The sequence below is a fragment of the Seriola dumerili genome, unplaced genomic scaffold (genome assembly GCF_002260705.1).
Source record: "Seriola dumerili isolate Sdu_G_001 unplaced genomic scaffold, Sdu_1.0 BDQW01000190.1, whole genome shotgun sequence".
NCBI classification, from domain to species: Eukaryota; Metazoa; Chordata; class Actinopteri; order Carangiformes; family Carangidae; genus Seriola; species Seriola dumerili.
In genome coordinates, this window is record NW_019174445.1 from 116,331 (window position 1) to 138,815 (window position 22,485).

At 45.0% G+C, this 22,485-nt stretch overlaps 1 protein-coding gene across 1 annotated transcript in view; it reads right to left on the minus strand.

Moving 5' to 3' along the window:
- agrn (agrin) overlaps positions 1-22,485 on the minus strand; it is a 254,619-nt gene that overhangs the window by 46,602 nt on the left and 185,532 nt on the right. Inside the window, exons 8-15 of the mRNA XM_022753198.1 lie at positions 19,569-19,790; positions 12,689-12,886; positions 11,990-12,190; positions 5,915-6,057; positions 5,184-5,289; positions 2,265-2,384; positions 1,560-1,724; positions 93-236 (exon numbers count right to left, since the gene is read on the minus strand). Of these exons, the coding sequence (XP_022608919.1) occupies positions 93-236; positions 1,560-1,724; positions 2,265-2,384; positions 5,184-5,289; positions 5,915-6,057; positions 11,990-12,190; positions 12,689-12,886; positions 19,569-19,790 (1,299 nt within the window). The remainder of the gene's footprint in view (positions 1-92; positions 237-1,559; positions 1,725-2,264; positions 2,385-5,183; positions 5,290-5,914; positions 6,058-11,989; positions 12,191-12,688; positions 12,887-19,568; positions 19,791-22,485) is intronic.

Consider the following 22,485-nt stretch of genomic DNA (forward strand, 5'->3'; position numbering starts at 1 on the left):
ATCAGAGACAAGTGACAGCAAAACACTTTAGAATGATGGAGAGAAGAAGAGAAAAACGCGCGCCATGTTGCCTCTGCGCTCTCTCTTATTACCTTTGTCGCAGCCGTTCATGCCCATCTTGCTTCCATCTGGACACACGTTGCACTTCATGCCCTTCACTCCCGTCTTACAGGAGCACAGGCCCGACATCTGTTCGCAGTCGTCCCGGACCGAGCCCGTGGCGTCGCAGTTACACGCTGCCACGGAGAGGTAGAGGGGGAGAAAAAGAAGAAAGAAACAGGAAGAGATAGATTGATGAGAAAATCATATCAATTGAGGACAGTGACAGGAAGAGGGATTCGAATAGCTTGGTGTATGTGGTGTACATAGTGGGTTTGAGGCGACCTTAGCCCCTGATCCCTGCTTCAGCTATATTGTTGTTAAGGGTTGGCAACAGTTCATCCAGCCTCAGGGGCCATTGAGGGAGGAGTAGGAGTGCATAGCAGAAACTCAAGAAAACAACCTTAGGGAAGGACATCAACCCCATCATGTTCCTAGAATCAATGATGTGTGTTTTTTTTTTTTTCCCTCCTCTCCTGCTGAACCTGGTATTGGTGTGCAGTGTGCTGTCTGCTTGCTGTGGGTAAACCTTGTTAAGGTCAGGCCACGGGTGAGGCACCTGCAGGCTTCCTGCTGTTGACTGAAAATGCTCTGTGGCTTTGGAAGCATATGTCCTACGATACCTCAGCGGCAGGGTACATAGCTGGTCACCATATTGCATTACACCAAGACAAACAAGGGGCCATGACCCCGGGCGTCACTCGAATACAAATGAATACAGTTCGTTCAGTACAGTTTTGACATGAATGAAGGACACAAAAAACGGCCGATCAAATCGTGGTTTAGTTGGTACTTAATCTACTTTTTACTGTCTATGCCAAAGTTAATACTTAATACACTAAGTGTTGACTCAAAGATATTGTCATGATTTTAGTGAGAATTGCATTTTCTCACTTACCTCTAATGGAATAGATTTGGTTTTATTTGTCCAGGCTTTTTAATACATCTGTGCCTAAATGTGTTTGGATCCATCCCACTACAGTGTGTTGAATGGAGATTTAACTATAACAATATAACATTTTCAGAAGCAGTTTCTACAACTGTATTGTTTTACTACTCTTTCCGCTTTGGATGCAGTCGTTTTATGGTGAAGCATCTCGAGTAACTGGGACATTGTTTGCTTCTACTTCTGTCTACTGTGTATGTACATCTATTGCATGTAAGTTTTTTTCTTCCTGAGGTTTCTCTCGGTTTTTTTAAGTATTTTTGTGGATTGTAAAGCCCTCAGAAGCAAATGTGTGATTTGTGATTGTTGGCTACATGAATAAAACTGACTTGACAGATTTTTCAAAACCCAGAAGAAACCCGAACTCTCTCTGCGCGGCTCGATAACTCTCAAGGTAAGTGTGAAAACTTGAACTTTCAACAAATGACTCCCGCTCCTGCTGTTGAAGTCGTGTAACAGTAACAGGGTAAGTGCATCTGCTCGCTCAGCACGGATACTTAAAGACCGAGCTTACGTGTGCAGCCGCTCATGTTCTCCGTAACGATGCCGCGGAAGTTCCAGAAGCCCGGCTCGCAGCGGTCACACTTCTGTCCCCCGACGCCCGGCTTACAGGAGCACTGACCGCTGGCCGGGTCACACGTCCCCTTGTAGGAGCCGTAGGCGTTACACTGACAGGTACCTGAGGAGAACAGGGCAATATTTAACTTTTAACTTCTTCTCGTTCGTGCCTCTCTGTCTTTGATAAGACCCAACTGTTATGTAACTTACAACAGCTGAATTCAGCTTACTATGAGAGATATTGAAGATTTAAACTGGGCTCAAATGTTGGCCCAGTTGGATAAAGTGTGCTTAGGTGAGCTCCCTCTTTACCGAATCTCAGTCTATCCTTCTTTCTAAGTCTGCATTTTCTCCATCCATACTGTATCCCCTAGCTAACAGCTTGATGCAGCATTTTCTGCTCCATCTGTGTGCTATCATTCGTCAAGATCATCAGATGAAGAGATTTTTCCTGTTGATACAGTGCAACATTATCATAATTATTCCTTGGATTAAGATGAAACATTTTCAGCTCTGCAACTTTGGAAGTGTAACTGCAGTCAAGGACAATAAGCCACCGTATGCTGAAACAGGCTGATAGTATCTACAGTTTTTGTGCACACAACAAACTCAGGACACATGAGAGGCGAAGGGTCACAGTGGGACGCAGCAGAGGACTTACTGGGACATCCGGCCAGTCCGACTCCTAAGGCGGCCGTTATGTTGTCGGAGCAGCAGCCGTACACAGACAGACTGCAGTGCTGGGGTGCTGTCAGCTCAGGCAGAGATGTGGCTGAAATCACTGATGAGGTAGGAACAAAAAAAAAAAAAAGGGAGGGGAACGTGGCACAAGGGGAGAAAGAAGAACACCAACATTTGAGTGGGATTTAGACAACACAATCTCGGAGCAACATGTAACTTTTTGCCAACAATGAGATTGGCTCGAGGGGCAGAGGTGGAGAGGCTGGCAGCCGGCTTCAAGATAACAATTCTATTTTCTACTTTCTCCACAATAGCTCAAAATCAGGGGGAAATGATGCTATTACCTCCAGTGAAAACAAACAATGGCATTGCTGGTGAATGTGCGGGAGCTGACATTTACCACCTACTAGGAGGCATGTTCTCTTCATTTGTTCTTGTCTAATATTACAGAATTGTGCTGCCGCCCTACAACCTTCCAGGAAAAAAGAAAAAGAAAAGCCTGCTGCATAATGTGAAGGAATGTGCCAAGTAGTTTCTGTCTGTGCAGTGTGTGTGTGGAGAGCTCCTTTGTCTGCGGAGGCACCAGCCTTCATACTAGTGTGACAGCTCTGAATACGCAACTGCATTCAACAAAATAAAAACAAACGTGTTCCCAAAACCTGGCGCTTCTCCAGAAAAATTGGAAGCCAACAACAAAACATACAGTAGTAGGAAAAACGAAAGGGGAGGTTTGTTTAATGGCTGAGGCAAAAAATATCATTGTTCAAATTCTCTCCAGGCTTTGGAGTGCAAAGGAAAGTTGCAGAGATAGAAAGCAGAAACCTTTCCCTCCCCTTTTTATTTTTCTCTGTCTCTCTCTATTCCCCTCCCGATCTCTTTTTCTTGTGTTGCTCATTTGGAGTTTGGAGGCTGGAGATACAGGGGCTATAAATCACAGTGTTACTGGTGTGGATATGAGCCTCAGCCTAATGGTGATGACTCGGCTCACTCTTTTTTCCAGTGCTTTCCCACTCCAGAGATGGGCTTTGGACACACTTCATTTAACTTGCCACTTTCCAGCCCTCCATTCAGCTATCTGTACTGAGCCTATTAGGACGAGGAGAACTTTTAATTTCATATGTTCTTCTCCCCTCCAAGGGTTTTTCCTCTTCAGTGGCCATTGTCCGGCACAATGCGGCTCATTGTGACGTGCAATATCACCCTTACGTTTACAAGGTCTGCTGCTGTGCTTCCTCTGCTGCAGCTAGACTTTTTTTTATATTCCTGCAAGGGCACATCCGCACGTGTTTGCTTGTGTAGTAAACCAATAAGTGTTTCTTCGGATTCCACCGAAATCCCTGACCCAGATTTTGAGTTTGCAGGCAGCTATAGAGGATGGGCAAACTTTACACATGTGCATGCAGCAGATGACACAGTTGGCACCACATGCAAAAGAGTTTTAAGTTTTCCAAATCAGAACCACTTTCTTTCATGCTCCGCTAGCGAAAGGTAGCATGTTTTGATAACTTTCTGGAGTTGAGGTCATACGAAGTTTCTCCTTACATAGCTAATGTGGAGGGCAGTGAAATTCCCCAAGATCTGAGTTTGTTTTTTTTTTTTTATCCATTAGCCAATAGGAGAGGAGAGCCCAGAGCCCGCGTACCCATAGAGGGCTCTTCAAAAAAGGATTGATTATCCATGGATGGTAGAGAAGCGTGACAGTCAGTGCCCAAGGAGGCCAGCTTAGGAAAGAGAAGAATCTGCAGGGATGTGTGTGAAAACACTGGCAGCTCCCTCATTCTCACTCTCTCTTCAACTCTCTCCATCCTCCTCTCTTTTCGACCCACGGGGAATCAAACAGGCTGGAATGATCACACGAAATCCCTTAAGTGCCTTTTGCTCTGCTCTGCGGGCCCGGGCTCGAATCGGGAGCAAAAGCTCTTCATTTAACACAGCCATGAAGAGGAAGAACTAACCTTTGCTACTTAACCACCGATCTGACAACTATTCTGGCTGATAAATGCCATTCATTTACATGCAGACAGAGGGGGTTTTATATTAAAGTAAGTGGGGGAAAGTGATATCCCGAGGGTTGAGAAGCAAGCTTGTCAGCACAAGTTTAATGGTTTAAATTTTCAGAAATTGTAGGAAGGGAAAATGAATCATTATCACTATCAACTCAGTCTGTGTACGGTCGTGGAAATTACATCATCATCAATAATAAACACAAACCACTGTAGTAAATGAGTGTTGAAATATATACAGTGGAATGTGTCAGCGGAGATTCCCGTAAACAACAGTGAAATGTGATTAGCTCTTTAGATTTCACAAACAACCAATTAGCAACAAAAAACCATGAGCTGCTGACGTGCTAGCATGCGCTAAATGCATGCACAGATGTATATGTTGTATATGTGGTAGTATGAAAACACACTTTGACGTTACATCTTCACACTCCTCAGCTACATGAATCCCAACGGGCGTAAAAAAGCAAAGCGATCAAAGGCACAAAGTGGGAACAGAGGGAATAAATGATGAAACTAATGATTCAAGCTGGTTTTTACATTCACATTACATGAGCCTGCGAGAAAGATAACTGTGCGGCAGCCGGCCTCAGAGGAACGGTCAGTTTCTACATATAAACAAGGCTGTTGAATCAAGTCTCCCTGAGGAAATTACACAAACACACGCATCATATTCAACCACGACCTCCTTCCCTTCATTAGCTTGTGGCTACCGCGGTCACACTGCGGAGACAACAGCAGCGCTGTCAGAATTATATTCCAACTACAGACTATTTACTACCCCATCAATGGATGGAATGAGTGGAGAAATGGGATGTCAGTGACAATGAGTCTTGGTGAGGATGCTTCTGCTGCTACTGCAATGGCATTAACTGTGAGTGGTGGGATGTACCGACCTGCACAGGGTCCCTGGTTCTGAATCAACAAGTGCTCTTGTTTCTCACATCTGGCCTTCTTCAGCTCGCACTCGTTGCTGTAGTTTTTGCCGTCGGAGCCGCAAACCTACGAAAGAATGAAGAAAGTTTAGAGTTTAACCTGAGACTCTCTGTCAACCGGCTTATGGCACAGTTACTGTTTAAGTTGTGCCACCCAGAAGTGCCGTCGACTGGAACATCAGCCGAGCAGCACATAGTTTTAATCAAAAAATATATTTGATGTTATCTAAGAGTTTGGGTTCTTTATTTTTGGCCTGTGTCCACAAGTATAAAATATACATAGTGTTGACTCTCACCATTTAAAAACAAAACAAACAGGTTCACCAGGGTTCCCATCAGGCTTTAAAGATGATCATCATAATATTGTCAGTGAGTTATCTGCCGGCTACATCTGACAAATCCTACATTTGTACATTTTGGATCAAGGAAAGCAGCTTGTGTTTGCATTGTAACTATAAATGTACAGACATGTGTCACCTGAACATAATCTCTAAAGTGATTTGCATTTATCCCTGATGAACTGTGAGAGATACAGCTGTTACAGGAAACAATAAGTCGGCAGCAGTATGTGTCGGGCGTTCGTGTGCTCCGGTTGTTACTCAAGAGAAAAAGTTTTGTGTCAGTTTCATTTTAAGGATTAGGCCGTGTGAGTTGTGTTGATGTGGAGTGGGGGTTTTTCAAGGCAGCCGTACCGGGTTGTGAGGCACGCTCTGGCAGGTGAAGTCGCAGACGCAGCGGTCCTCCTCCGCATCCTCATCCCACGAGCCTCCAAACGTGCGACAGCGGTCCTGCTCACAGCTCTCCACGCCTGAGCCTGACCCTCCTGATCCGCAGTCTGCATGACATACACCATAAGTGCACAGCGTCATTAATAAAACATACAAACACACAAGGGAGATGCCTCTTTATCGGCGCATCAGATGGAAACAGTGTCCTAGTTTCACTTCTCTTTAAGTTAAGCCTGCACTTATACATCAGGAGCATCACAAAGTTAAGATAATTTACATTTTCCTCACGCTGGTTTGCGTGGAGAGGGAACTAAAGGCGCCGCTGGTAGAACAAGATAATGACCCACCATAGTGAGGGCAAGAGATTCACTAAATAAATTAGACACAACATCTCTGCACCACCAGTGAGGCATCCTTTTCATTTCAATTAAATAAGAGACAAAAAGGGGAGGGAATTATTAACTCTGGCTTCCAAGTGCGCTGACAGAATTGGTGGCAAGCCTTTATGGGTGCCTGCTTCCTGATATGAGAAGGCAACTAATTGCAAAGTGTTCTGTAAAATCTAATTATCTCCTGAGACCTTAAAGAAAGTTGTCCTAGCAAATCTCTAACTGCGACCCCAGACGCCCTTTTATTTGTTTCAGAAGTGCACTTCTCTCGATTGAAGTGAGAGCGCTGCTCAAGCCGACCTTATGTTCCCGGTAAGAAGAGGCTGCAAACAAAGTCCCAGGATTTGTGCTTTCACAAAACTGTTGTCATTCTTGACCTGCTGTGCAAACTACAGCACAAGGCGAGGAATCCGAGGTTTAAAAGAGATAGAGAAGAGAAAAAAACCCCCAAAAAAACAATCCAGCAGGATTGTTTGGAGTTTCGTTTATGACAAACAAATCGGGGGCTGTTGCAGAGTGCAGAGAAGAAAGGGGGAGGGTCCTGCTTTTGAAGTTGTAAATTTCCCCTACAGTGGAACTCCTGAGGGAGATTAGGTGAATGTATGTGAAGGCTGGGAATGAAAGCAGTCAGGACGAAAGATAGAGAGAATATTAAACAGAGAGAGAGAGAGAGAGAGAGAGAGAGAGAGAGAGAGGGAGAGAGAGGGGCACCCGGGGGGCTGGCAGAAAGTTCATTTGAAGCAAATTTGTTATTCAAAAAAGGAAACGCAGTCCAACTAAAAGCTCCCAGCACGGCTCTGAGAGATTGAAAAAAGCATCAGGTAATCAAGGTGTTTCTTCCTCTTCCTGTCTACTTTCAAGGCTCATTCAACTCTCCGTATTGATGCGCCACCTCTAATGGTGAAATCGATGTCGTAGTGATGGAAGTGCCACTTAGCATAACCCATCTTCTAAAGCAGATTATGGAGCGGGTCACAGTGCAGCAGAGGGGGGGGCAGGGCCCGGATGAAGCTCTGGCTCTTCCTTGATATGGGTCATCAGAAATGGGCTGTGACAGCTTTCAGTGGTCGATACAGTGGAAGAAGGGGGAGCTTCACTCTATTAACTGTGGACACAACGGTGGAGCCGGAGCGTTGTGCAGAGTTCCAGAGGCCACGTCCCCCACAACAAACATCAGAACTTGTTAAGGACTCGCTCCGTCTCCATTTTGAACCAGCAGAAGCTCCGACCCTAATCCTTTGGCTCGAATCTGCTGTTGTAGCTTATCGATCGCGAGCCGCAGTCCCGAGTTAAACTTAACATGTTGTGATGGGGCTAATGTGCTGGTTAATGGCCACCGACATTATCTCAGCCATTTGGCCTCGGCCGCCCCCGCCCTGAAAAAGGAGAAGTCAGCTGACTCCAGAACCGACCAGAAAGAGAAATAATGAGAGCTGGGACACTGGCAGCTGGCCACCTGTATCTGTGTACTGTACGCCAAATCAGCAGGACACAAAAAGAAAAAGGGAAGTGCAAGAAGTAGCCAATTCTTATTCCGCTCAGGCCTCCACACAGAGACGAGATAAATAAATAAAAGAGGTAAGACATTAGAATGGAATAAATAAAAGTGAAGGGCGAAGAGGGGTCCTAATTAGCTGCTGCTCTTTGATGTGCCCGCCACCCGCTCTGCCTATGAACCTTTCAATTAATACATCCCCAGCTAAGATGGCTGTATCAGCTATTCTCTCTGCTCTGCCCATCCATTCCTTTTTACTCAATCATGTCAGAAGCCCGAGTCTATTTAGCCAAGGGAGCTCCATTAAGAAGACAGAATTCAGTGGCAGTGAGAAGAAAGGAAATGAATAGCACAGGAATAATGTCCATGAAAGACAGAGGGGGAAAAAAAAAAAAACACATTACAGGGATTTGACAGTGGAAATAATAGAAGAAGTGATGGAGAAGACGCCATTGTCAAATCTGTCTGGAGGTGTGTGTGTGTGTGTGTGTGAGAAAACAGAAGGGAGAAGAAGAGAAGAGGAGGATATGTGTAAATAGTGGAGGATAATGTGTGTAATGGATTGAAGCCTGAAGATGTTTGGTCAACCGGACATCAACATCCGCGACTCCAGGACGCGACAGATATTATTACGGTACCTCTGATATCATCACCTGTGTGAATGTCAACTTGGACATTTATCATTTGAAAACAAATCCTCCGTCACTGCGGCGTGTGCCACATGGCGAGAGATTGGAAATGGCAACGGTGTTTACCGAAGGATGCGGCGAGGCGCGATCTGCCTCTTTTTTTTTTTCTTTTTTTTTTTGTTTTCGCTCCATCGACACAAGCCTCGTATGACCTGCTCCTGACGGATGTGACAGCCAGTTTATCCAAATAAAGTTCCCATACGGTAGAGAGGGAGAGAGCATCACGCCCGCTGGGGAGAAGGGATGGGGTGTTTGGAGATGGCAAAGAGAGAGAGAGAGAGAGAGAGAGAGAGAGAGAGAGAAGTTTTGTTGCCTCAACAGAAGGTTACAACCCCTGTGATGGATGGACCATGAAGGAAAAATCCGCTGATTTCACTCCAGTGAGCTCTTGACCCACCCAGCCACCCACTTTGCTTTTTTTTTTTTCTTTCTTTTTTTTTTGGAGCTTTCTTTATCTGATCTGTGTGATGTGCGGCGCAGGGAGCGGACCGTGCATCACCGTGTGATCCTGCGCTCATAATCTTGTTTATTAAATGTCTATTCAATTAAAAAAAGGGCCTGGGCCCCCGTAGGTGATACACTGCTCTCAGTTGCCACTTTGTCAGTGTCGAGAAAAGGAGCTGAGGCCAGGCCTACCCGAGTGTGAAATTAAACAGGTGACAAATTTCCCTGTATGGCCAACAGTGGGAACACTGTCATTTTTCATTACTGCTAAATAAAAGGCGGGAGGAAACAACTTCCATTTTTATGCTCTGTGCCCCCCCCCCCACAAGACTAATGAGGATGGTTTTTAAGTCAGGTCTACGTAAGAGAATAAATCACATGTTCACTTCCTCTCCTGGCTTATCTTAGATATGAAGTATTGAGTGGGGGGTTGTGCACAGCGGTGATGTACAGCTTTGCTGCTGTCTACAATAGAGACAGAAAATACAGTCTTTGGTCTTACATTTTGTGACAGGGTGCTGTATTAGACAATATATACTCCTAATTTTGCCAAAACCTACCACCCATTCGTCTAGTCGGGGGTGAATATATCAACAACAAATCCTTTTTATGGTATGTAGCTGAAGAGAGGGATCCCGCAGCCAAACACAGATATTTCAAGGGGGGGAAAAACAGCAACTTGGTTTTGATCGTTTTACAATCACACCAGACTTCCTGTGGAGGGTCAGTTCCGATTCAAGGGGCTGAAAGGACTAGGGACAGAGCCTGCAGATAAAGACAGGACTAGTGGATGCCCCTAATGTGAGATTTATCGATTTGAGACAATCCCATCTCCACCCCTATCTGTGAAAGCATCGGTGCCCCTTTTGTTGAGAGGCACAATTTTGATGGAGAAGAGTGCAAAATGGAGAGAGACGAGTGGGTGGGATGGCAGGGAGCGAAAAAAGAAAAGAGAGAAAAAATTCTATTGTGTAAGCCTGATGGTTTTCTCTGAATCAAAATGAGCAAGTGATGGAAAAAAAAAAAAAAAAAAAAAAGGAGGATGTTCAGACACAGTATGAGAGCGAGAATGAAATAGAAAAAACTAAGCCATCAGGCACCACAAGCAAAGCAATGCCCTTGGGTGGGGAGCAGAGAGCGGTTTTTTTGCCTGATACCAGACAAGCAAAAGACAATGAGGACAGAGTGTGTGTGTGTGTGTGCGTGTGTGTGTGTGCATGTGTGTGTGTGTGTGTGTGTGTGTGTGTGGTGACAGTAAGTCTGCATCGTGGGCATACAGTTTCACGTTTGTTCATGTTCCACATACAAAAAAAGGTCACTTGTCTCAGTCAATGAAATGATGTTAAATCGACCACAAGAAGCTTTGGCGGGACCATTCGGCTCACAGGCCTCGGGCCAATGTGATAGACAATGGTAGACAGAAAAAAAAAAAAAAAAAAAAGAAAGGAAAAAATGAAAAGAAGGAAACACCCCTGGCTAGCAATCAAAATGGAAGTGGATTCCTCTCATCTCTATTTGCTCTGTCCTCCGTCTACCCCCCTCTCTTCCTCTCTTCAGCCATCGCTCCTGCTGGCAGGTGTAATCTGCTCCCCTTCACACCTTGTCAGCGGATGACTATGTTCGCCGTGACGACCCACCAGCCACGGGGGAACGGCATCGCTGCCGTCTGCATGACAACCGGAGGCTGGCACGTTCCTCCCTCCAGGGTTGTCCCCAAGACGGGCCGAGTGAGGGACTGTGATACTCCGCTTCGGTCCGTCACCGCTGATCAAGATATGATTTGCACGGTGTAATAGATCTCATTTATTCTGAATGTGGAGGAATGACGGAGCTACAGGCGTAAAAATCAGGGATTCTCACATTAAGAGCCATCGATCACACACTTAAGCATAATTGGATAGAAGGGCTTGATAAAATATATACCATAAATTCTCAAATATAAGCTCTGGTATTCAATGGCCGTGACTACAGCCCCTCATAAAAACCAAGTGAAATTACTCAGGCTATCAAGACTCTTATGGTAAATTCTGCAGAATGCACATGTGATACCCACTGGTCTGCTGAGAAATATTGTTCTCATTCACTAATACACCTTAAATACTTAATGCTATGCTATTCTCCAATGTTAATGTCGATGAAACGAAACACTTCCTGCAGATATTTCACATTAAAAGCCTGCTATCTCTAAGACTCTCTTGAAGACTCATCTCTCCCAAGAGCACCTCCTCTTACTGTGCGTGTCTTTACCTCATCTCCTTATTGAACAGATTCAGTACTTAGTACTTACACCAAGGTCTCACACTGCACTGAAGGTTTAGTGTTGTCCCTCACTTGTAAATAGCTTTGGATAAATGCGATAAATGTAAATGTAAAAATCTAAAAATGTGTTTGTGCTTTATGTGCTGCTGGAAAGCTAATTTGAAAATGTGAAAATTTTAAATCTTTTAATACATCTGTACGTGAAGGGGTTCGGTTTCATTGACAGTGGCTTAACACAAGATTAAAGAATGCCAAAGTAAGACCAATTGTAATTAATTAGTTTTAATTTATTGGAACAACAACGGGGGAAGTGTTGAGTTCCATAAAAACAAAAAACTAAACAAAAGAAAAAGAAAGCAGCCACAGCTGATAAGAAGCGGATGAAAAAAGAAGGGGGGCTTCTTACGTATAGAGAATTTACTGCGGCTGAAGAAATGGAGTATGAGATGCACTGATAAACAAACAAACATGACAGCCAAAGCATGAAGATTATCGTTTCTAAAATGCACAGCTGACCTGAACTTAATCACCCAGAAGTCATTTGTGTTCCTGTAACAGGTTTTTTTCAGGGATGTGCGGTGTGACTTTCACTTCATCTTGTGCCGTGTTAGCCTGTTGGCGTGCTGCTGGTGGCATATGCAACCATTATGAGAATCCACAGATGACTGAACACCGTATCACAGGTCACTTGATAAAGATAATTACACCATTGCAATGGCCGATTGGTTAATATAATTACACCATTTCAAAGTCCATTTCCTACCTTCATCACAGCTGCCGAGCTTTGCCACATCAATTCTCGCCTTCTGTATGCAGGAGGACAGGAGGAGTTCGCAGTTGTTGTCGTAGGTGGCGCCGTCGCTGCCGCACACGGGGGAGAAGGCCTCGTTGAAGCACTGCGGGCACTCGCACTCATTCTGGACACACCGGGCGCCCCAGGCACAAACAGTACTGCCGCATGTTTCTGTAACACACAGACACACACAACAGCAGAGGGACCGGTCAGCGCATGACGGGTCAATGCAGTAAAGGGAAACATTCATGGAGCCGTTTTGATGGATTTCATTCACACCAGAATTCAGAATGCATCTCTGGGAAAGATATTTAAACGAGATTCCCCTTTTTTCTGTCTGAACTGCGATTCATGCGACTTCCTCTTGTGAAATACCCGCTTTCTTAAAACTGACATATACATGTTCCCTCGGTGATTCCCCATCTGAGTAAACTGCAATTCCATTTTTTGACAAGTCTGTTAGATTATGACCAGCCCGCCTGCAGCTGTATCACTTTCCTCATGAGCTCTGCTTTCCGGAGTGAATTCAGAGCTTCACACATCTTTGTCTAAACTCAACCAGGATTCAAGCTTACACCGAGAACCCTTCGTATTATTCATTTGCTGTTGAGATTCAGGAAGTATGACACCATGTAAGCGTTGGACACACACTGTGTATGCATTACTTACTGCACTCTCCTTGGCTGACCACTCGGAGGTCCATCTGCTCTTTGCAGGCGCGCACATGCAGCTCGCACTCGCTGTTGTACGTGGTGCCATCGCTGCCACACACGGGCTGGTGGGTCTCCACACACTCTGATGCACACACACACTGTCCGCTCTGGGCGTCGCAGATTGCCCCGAAAGAGCAGTTGGCACAAGCCTCATCTAGATGGAGATAAAGAAAAAGGCGAAGGCTTAGTCTTTGTGTGCTGATGTGTGTATGTGTGTGTGTGTGTGTGTGTGTGTGTGTTTGAGGCTTTTTTTACATGACTCTGGAGGCAGGTCAGCTATAATAAATACCCTTTTAAATACCTGCTTTTACACTTTTTATATTTTGCTGTGTGGCAGACTTGAAAACGGATCAAAATTAATGCTTGTCATTGATCTGCGAACGTACTAAAGTGCATTTCAAACAGATCTTACCTTTTGACGAGCCCTCTCTCACATGGATATAAAAGTCTTTGTGCGACTGCACAACCTTAACTTTGCATTGTGAATATTATTACTGCAAATACTCACTTTCGCTACAGCCAAGACACTAATCTTTAGGCACTTTTGTGGTCAATATTTAATCAACAACACATATTATTACAGCAAAAAGACAAAGATGTGCCATTTTCAGTATTCATTAATCATGAATCTACTCATAGCAGCATCCACAAAACTATCAAATAATAGAAATAGTAAATAGTAAAAAATTGTTGTATTTGTATTTTTCTTTATTTAGCCCTTGGCAGTTGGTGTAGTGCTTAACGATGCAGCGCAGCAGCACAGACACAAGAACCGCAGAGATGCAAAGTTTCCATACAGAGTGTAGAATTGGTGTAAAACTTTATTGGAGTCCACCGGAGGCAGATTCAATTGATTTGAAATACTTTAGAAATGCATACACCTGTCTATTAAAAGCTGTCACAGTTCATATGCATGTGGGAGCTAAAAACCAAGCCATGAAATTCAGAAATTTCCCCACAGATAGAATTCTTCCGAGGCACAGATCTGGGGGGTGGAGGGGGGGGAGATGCTAAAGTGCTGAAAGTTCCCAGAAGCATCGTGGGAAAACCACTTTTTCTAGAGCTGAAACTTCACAACTGAACACAAAGAGCTTCAGAAAAATCTCTGCAAAAACAGAAGAGTTGGAATAAAAGAGCCAGAAGGACGACCATCCCTGCAGCACTCCATCAATCAGGACTTTATGGGAGAGTGGTCAGAACTGAAACTACTCCTGAGAAAAAGCCACACGACAGCCCGGCTGGAGTTTGCCAAACGACACTTCAAGGACGCTGAAAGCATGAAGGAAAAAGATTTGCTGGTCTGATGAGATGAGAATTGAACTCTTTGGCCTGAATGCCAATTGCTGTATCTAGTGACAGCCAGGTACTGCTCATCACCTGGCTACCACCATCCCTTTGAGGAGGTATGGTGCCAGCATTATCTTTTAAGGATGCTTCTGAGCACCAGGTTCTGGGGAAACTAGTCCGGATTGAGTGAGAAAAGTTCCACTTTCCTTGTTGTATCTATCACTTTGTAGGTTGTTCACATCGACTTAAAACTGAGCTATCTTCCACAGCACTTCCAACAGTGAATCATGGCAGATGACATCTGCATTTTCTCTGCAAAAGACTGCACTGAGACACAAAAAAGGCTTGAGGAGCTTTTGCAGTCTTTACTTTACTTCACTTGGATCATCTTGAGGAACTCGCCTGCGTCTATGGGGGCAACATTTTTTTTTCTCCCCCTCAAGAAACAGCAAGGCGGGATCAGAGGTGTTCAGGGTAGCGACAAATGTCACACGGAGGGGAGGGGGCAGGAAAACAAATGAGAAGGCAAGCGCGAGGCCTCATCGAGAGACAGTGGATGCACCTCTCCCTCTGACACCAATTACACCGGGAGGATTGCATTAGCACAGCTCACTATCACATTCAATTAGAGGCAGGCTAATAACCTCTGCTGATTTAGCAGTAATTGAGAGAGGCGAGGCTGGCCCCTGGAACCCTTCCGCATTATTAATTTGTTTATTGCTCTCTTAGAGTCTTTCATTTCATTCATCTCTCCATCTAGCGCTGGCATCCACCCCCTTCTTGGATTAACAGCCTTTTACAGCACTTAACATACAGAATATTGCCTGCAGAAGCAATGGATTGTATGTGAGCAGAATGATTTCATACCTTAAAAAAATGAGATGGGTGGAGCATGCAGGATCAACATTTCCCCCAAACTGATGTGTATTTTTGGTCTATTCATGGTTCGGCTAATTAGTTCCAATAAGGAGAAATCTTAAAGCCACAGCATCCAGTGATATTTTAGACAATAATGTGATTTGTGCCAAGAGTTTTTGCTCCTTCCACAAAGACAGATCCATAAAAAAAAGATGTTAGCGAAGCTTTTCTGTGACAAAATAAATAAATATAAAACAGAAGTGTCTTTAAAATGAGGGTTGCTGTGGTTCAGCTATAAATCGGGAAGCGGTGGTGGTGGTGAGTGTTGTCCTTTATCGGGCCTGTGTCCTGATAGCAGCCTCGCCTCTTTATCAGCTCTTGCCCCTCGCAGCTGGCTCTTCCACACTGCCTGATCCTCCAGACAACATGCATCACAAACAGACAGAGAAGGAGGGGAGCCTCACTTCAAAGCCAGGAGAAGAGGGAGAATTATTGCCATTACTGGCAACATTAAGACTTCCGCTTTCTGTCATCTCCGATTCAGACATCTCCGAGTCTGTCTTCGCTAATCTTGAGTTTCCATGTGCTTCTCTCTCTGAAGGCAGACAAGTTCACCGTCATATAAAACTTGAGACTTTAAGGTGAAACGTCTGACAGGCTAGTCATTATGACACATAGGCAGGATGTTAAAAAAGTGAGTGCCAGTGTTGTAACATTAGAGGCGGAGATCTTTCACCTCATTCACATGCCTTACACGTCCAACAATGTGAGAACCTCTCCGGTCGAGGAAGATATAGAGTCCAACGCAGCGAGTGCAGCATCAAAGTGAGATATTTTAAGGGCTTTTCATGCCAGCTCCAATAAAATCTAATACCAACTGTATCCAAAAGAAAACTTAGCTTGAAGAGTGAGCTAAAAATTGTAAAATAAAAAATAAAATAAAATTATAGCAAGACAACCCAGGTAATCACCAACAGCAGCTCAAAGTTGGCACCAAACATGACCTACCTCCGGCCCCAATAAACGGCTGCCAGATTGGATATGTCTTGGGCCAGCGGAGGTGGGCAGAGAACCAGCAACACACGATACAACACAACACTTGGGCCAGCGTTGAGCCAGCACTGGAGCCCGGATCAGTGGAGATGGGATGATATTTGCGCAACCATTCATCACAAGCCTGACATGAGTCTGGCAATGCGGCGTGCTAAATTTATGCTGTTGTTGGGGTAAACCATTTTGCTCCTTGGGAGAAAATCTATATTTCTAAGCCGCATGAAGCTTTGAAAGGAAACACAATATTCATTTTATTTAACGCACACTGGGGTCGTCTTGAATTTACATATCTAAATTGAAAATATTAGCAGCTGAGAAGCAGATATTATTGCGTCACATGAGCTGCTTTCATTAACCGTGAACATTTCGTGAGTCATGGAAATTTTAGTGTCATCCCTTCATCTATCAGACGTAATTACACAACGTTGTAGGTCACTGCTTCACGTATTTGGGTAATGTTGTGGAGTCTCCTTTTAGTATATCATCTTTCTACAAGTCACTCCTCTAAACATCAGACCAAACTCTTTTTTCTTTCTGCTGAGGACCTGTTGAATTTACTCGAGGTCTCCTTCAGGGGGACCTGAACCTAACGCCGGGAGCCACTGATGTTGGGTGTTGCACTGTGACGGCTTCGGTTGTTGTGTTTGGTGGCGGTATTTGTGGCTTTTAGATATGAGTGTGAGGCATAGTGGGCAGGTTGGTGTAAAAAGTGGCCTTGAAAGCATGAACGATTGAGTCATTGAGGAGAGGGGGGAAAAAAATAAAAATAAAAAAAATCGGAGGCCCTCCAGCTTTACAGCGTTTTGTTGATATCCTCACCGGGAAAACTCTGAATTGTGGCTGAGGGGGTCTGGGCGGAGTATTACCTCAGGATTAAGCAGGAAGAAGTAGGCTGGTCTGTGTTTTGAAGGCTTGTGAACATGCCTGGATGATAACAACTCCCCCGTCGATGCCTGTCTGGCCAATACACTATAAACTCTGCTTCCCACTTTCTCTGCTCCTCCTCATCTTATTTACCCCCATCTCCTTGCCTCCCTGCATTTATTGCCCCCCCCCTTTTTCCCCTCTGCCCTCTCTTCACTGCCTCTCTCTCTCCGACCACTCTCACGCTGCTGGTGTGACCTATATTTCTTACTCAACTGTGTATATCATCTCCAACACCTGTGGGAGAAAAAAGGAAAATTTGTTATTTCCTTTTTCTCAAATGATTCCGGCGTCTCTGCTCTCATCTGTTTGGGTAAAGCCGTATGAATGGGCCTTTTTCCGAAGCAACTGATATCCAGCCGGGGGGTCTATTAACTGAGCGCCCCCTCTCCCGCTCCGCAGTACAAGGTTACCCACCATTCAAACGCAGGGGGGAGGAAAAAAAAATCTGGGAATAATAACAAATGTCACTCATATCGCTATTGGGTTGCACCTGAGTCATATAGATAACCACTATTTTTCCAGCCCAGAGGGGAGGAAATGAAATTATAGCTGAGGCCCATGAGAGGCTGGAGTGAACCACACACACGCACACACACACACACACACACACACACACACACACACACACACACAGACACTCACAGTTAAGCACACATGCGGTTATTTTCCCTATTGTGGCACCTCTCTCACCCTTTAAACTACGGCTGCCCTCACCTGCCTCCACTAAGCTCCTGCTTCTGAGCCTGAATCAAAAGTAATACACATAAAAACAGATGTGAATAGATAATAAAATGTGGCATATGATTAGAGTCCTATTGAAAAAAAAAAAAAAAAGGTATAAATCTAGATATGTAACAATGCTATTTAATGGTTGGGTTACTCAAGCACCTGGGTGTCACAGAGATTTCCCTCTTTATTCATAACCACTTTCTTTCATTGCTCGTGCCTTCAGCTTTTAATTCCAACACTTCCAACACCACCTGAAAGCAGCATATGCTCTTCTCCTCTCCCTCCTTTTCTGCTCTATAAACATGCTTAGTATATTGGTGGTGGGAATAGCCTGCGATAATTAGGTGAGATAATAGCTTAAGTCAGTCAGTTGTTATGGTGCTGAATAAAGTCCAGTAAAGCTGTGCAAACAGCCCAGAAATAACCCACATTATCATCGCCATCATTCCTCGGCTGGCTCGCGCCTGGCAAGCCAATGCCTCAGCATTTTTATGGCACCATTGCGCTGACGCAGGCCTGTTCCTCTGGGAGCCAAGAACCATCCATAGCGCTGGATTACAGACAGGGCCCTCCACTCCGCCAGCTCGCTCTGCCTCTCGCTTTTTAAAATAAAGACTATTCATTACCGCACAAGGACCCTGAGCCGACAAACCTGCCATCTACCTGCAGTGCGGCGCACCAAATTGAGTCTGCCCGCCTGCCCACCGACTAAACACGCTCTCGCTCCATTTCCTGTTGGCATACATCCTCCCGCGCTGGATTTCAATTTAGAGAAGGCTGGGAGGGAAAGATGACAGATGCAATACACGGGCAGGCAGAGAGGAAAGAGTCCACACAGGACCTCTCCAACAACTACACCTACCATCTACTGCGCACAACAAGAAACTCAAACCACCGTTCATTTTACAAAACAGTCAGACTAGCCTGTACAAACAAACTCCAGCCATAAACTGTTTGCACACTTTAGAGTACAATTTCATACCAGCAAAGTGAGACTAATTCACTTGTATTGATCATTTTGCTAACTGCTCAGCTCATGCACAAATACAGCGCCGCAGACGCCAACTCATTTTCATTGTCACGGTCTTGAAAATATGCAGATAAAAATCTATCGCAGTAAAACTGAGTGAATGGTAACTGAGACTCGGGCCAAGGGGCCAATAACTGCTGTACTCCTGCCCAGTGTGTGTGTGTGTGAAAAGCGAATGGCTTGATTATAGAAAAGGAAGTACCCTCAATCACCAATTAGAGTTCATGGGAAAACTGGCCTTGCAAGATGGCATTAAGCCATCAAGAGTATTCACTAAGTGGGTTTACCAAGCTGTAAAAATCAGTCCGGGTGGCTGTGTGCCTGCACAGTGGGTCTGAATATATTTTTACCACTTGAAGCTCTGCTGTCGTTGGTGTACTAATAACTAGCTGATACTCCGACACGGCAAGACAAAGCCAAGTGACTCATGTAGCCAATTACAGAAAAGAAATGCTCTGCGCTCTCCTTTCTCTGTGAGAGAAGTGCATCTTCACTTAAAGGTCAGAACAAGCGATCGAGAACCTCGGCGTTTGTGCAGAATGGCTGACGAAGAGCAGGAGGGAGGAATGATGAATGAGAGATCAGGAAATTCCTTAAGAGGCCTGAAGGTGCGTTAAATATTGTTTTGGCTTTGTTGGATTAAAAATGGGAAGCCCCAGGGGTTCACACAACTCCATGTTCTCTATGTTAGTTGTTAATGTCTGTGGATTATAATTTTTCCTACGGGTAATGTGGCAGTTTTAATTAATATGAGCTAAATTATATTCCACAAGGTCTCCATCTTTTCCTACCTGTGAGCTACGACTCACGCTGTTTCACAGAGATTTCATGACTGTACTGTAAGCGACTGTATGGTGTAATGTGACTGCATAATGTATGAACGTGACGCTCACCGGTAATTCATGAATGGGGCGCCGGCATACTTCAGTTCTATTGTTGTGCAGATACTCACCGCAGGGTCCTTTGTGCTGGATGTGGATGGCCCTCTGCAGGGCGCAGCCCATCGCTCGCATCTCGCAGGGGCTGCCGTAGCTGTGGCCGTCGGACCCGCACACGGGGTCGGACGTCTGCGGGCAGGCCTCGGGGCACTCGCACACCGGCTCGTTGTTTTTGACCACGCACACCGCCCCGTGGTCGCACACCTTATCCAAACACGGGCTCCGGACGTTGAGATCTGAAGACCGACCACCCAAGAGACAGAGAGCAAAGTTAGAGGGCTGAACGCAGCAGGGGGGTGGGGGGGTGGGGGGGTCGCGGAGTCGGAGGAATATAAAGCAGAGGTTGGAGAAAGGTCTGGGGCTGGAAAGGGCATAGGTGACAGGGAGGTCAGTTAAGAGTAGAGCTACATGGTGAACTGAAGGTTTCGTGTTAGAAGGGGTTTGGGGAGGAGAAGGGACATGATGGAATATGCAATACAACCCTGCTCCTGTGACACCTCTGCTTCCTCAGCTTCCTATGTCATTTCCTCGCCTTTGTGCCTATCCTGATATATCCTGATTCTTTGAAGAGTCCGCCGAATCCGGTGGCATGAGGACAGCGGATAAAAAAAAAAAAAAACACGGCCCTGTAGCACAATAAAGATGAAACAGCCTACGAACAATGGTTGCACAGCCTTTCTTTTTTTTTTTTTTTACTCAGGCGAGTAAACGGCTGGATTAATTGACGTTCCCAATGCGCCCCTTCAAAGGATGCCATTTGCATCTCAGTGAGAGCCACTGCTTCTGCCAAAGCCAGAGCTGGTTGAACTGACATGGAGGAGTGAGAAAAAGAAGAGCATAAATGGGAAGAGTTTGAGAGAGAACGAGAGAGAGAGAGAAAATGTAGAGAATGGAGAAAGAGAGAAAAAAAGAAAATGAAAAGAAAGAGGCGAAGAGAAGAAAGAGCCCTCTGCTTAATAATTCAAAAATGGCAAGCTCCTGGGCAGAGGCAGATATGAAATGTGAACATCACAGAGAGGTGTCTGCTTCAGTCTCTTCCTCTCACGCACTAGCTCCAGCATGACTTCATTAAAACAAGGACTCGATTTTGCACCTATGATTCTCTGTAGCGGCGGCGGCGGCTGGGCTGATATAACCTGACTTGATCAGAAGAGAGAGGAAAACAATCCTTTGATCGCAGCCCGCCACCATGAATTTATAGCTTTACGTGTCAATGAAAATATTACATGAAATTGACAGGGAGCCAGTGTGCATGTGTCAGTTTGGAGGGCTTGGCTGATGATGGGTAAAAAAAAAATGGAGGCCTTAAGGTTGGACAGCGCACACTCTGCTACCGAGAGTAAGCAAGAGACAATAGCTTGGCTCCACGGCGAGTTTTCATTTGGAAAGCTTCACACATGAGCGACGGATCACTCCGCTAAATGTGGTGTGTCTGCAGATTAGAGGGAAAAAAAAAAAAAAAAGCCGACGGAGGCGTCAAATAATTTTCTGATGAGGGGCGCTGGTGAAAAGTGAAAGAGGTGCATTTTACACCCAAAGTCAGAGCTTCTTCCTTCTCTAATCTGCTCTACCTCGGAGTGGGGTGGGGTGGGGTGGGGTGCTGTCATGGAAACTGCCCCATGTAATGACACCACCCGTTGCTCCATCATTATTGTGACCATTATGGGATTAGATGGCATCGCAGGGGGCCAACTTGGCGTGCCTGGAGCCCCATGATTCATTTATCAGCTCAGAAGCGTTCTGTGGCGCCTCTCCTCAAAGCGCTAATACTGGGGTAAATTATCAACTGATAACACAGACGGAGGCGATTAGCTTGTTTCACTCTGATTAAGGCGACGGAGCGGGAACGTGATATAAGGATCAGTGTCACCTGAGCATGCTGAGACCGATCCTGAGCGATATAGATATATAAAAGTAGTGTGGTCTGGGTTCTCCTCCACTTCCTGTTGTTTTTTCTTAATAAATTTGAACAAGGACGCGGGGTTTCTCCTGTTTCTGAAAAAAGTGAATGTTTCAGCTCAGAAGGTGGAACGCTACTGATTTCTGTGTTTCAACGCCAAGCGGCTCTTTCAAAAAAAAAAGAAAAAAAAAAAAGGGCTTGGAGGTGCCACAAAAGTATGTAAGCTGTTCAATGCCGCTTAATTTGGTACGGCTTCAAAAAACAATCGATTCCCCCTGATCTCTTTTCAACGCCTTGTGTGTGTCTGCTAGCTGGTGCGCGTCGTAAGCTTGCGATTCGAGCTTAACTGTACAACCTTGGCCTCCATAAAAGTTCACCAGCCCACTTCCCAAGGACAGGCTCCTAAAGCACAGCTGCAGCCACTGATAACGCCTTTGTCTCCCATTCTCTTTGTTTCACACACATAAAAAAAGATGAAAGAATTCCCCTCCAAAACTAATTTTTTATCATCCTCTACCTCTGGGGGGCAAAATTTCTGCCTGATTTATTAACTGGAGAGGGTGTAAGGGAAAAAAAAAAAAAAAAAAAGGGAGACAAAACTCCCCAAGTGTAAAAATCTTGTGACACAGTTAAAAGCTGAAGCTGTCTTTTTACTCTCTCTTGGATGCAGGCAGAAGCTTTGAAATGGCAGCTTGTCACAACTAAGGCTTGTGGGATGGTGTTCACAAGCCTGTTCCAGCTCTCTTTCTCTCCCTGGTCTTCTCCCAAACACTTATCTTTTCATGCGTGTATCAGTGTTTCTGTCAGGCAGGTCCAGATTAAGCCAAAGTTTCTGGGGTTTAACGCGAGCTATTCACACGTGAACATTAGCTCGTCTGTCGAATGGGGACCACGTAAGCCGAGGAGTTGTTTAGTGGCTGAGCAGGTGCAGGCAGCGGTCTGCTGTGGCAGTGGGGAAAAGTCAGGGGAAATAGAAAAAAATAGAATAATAAAATAAAATATATAGATATATATATATATTTATGAATAAT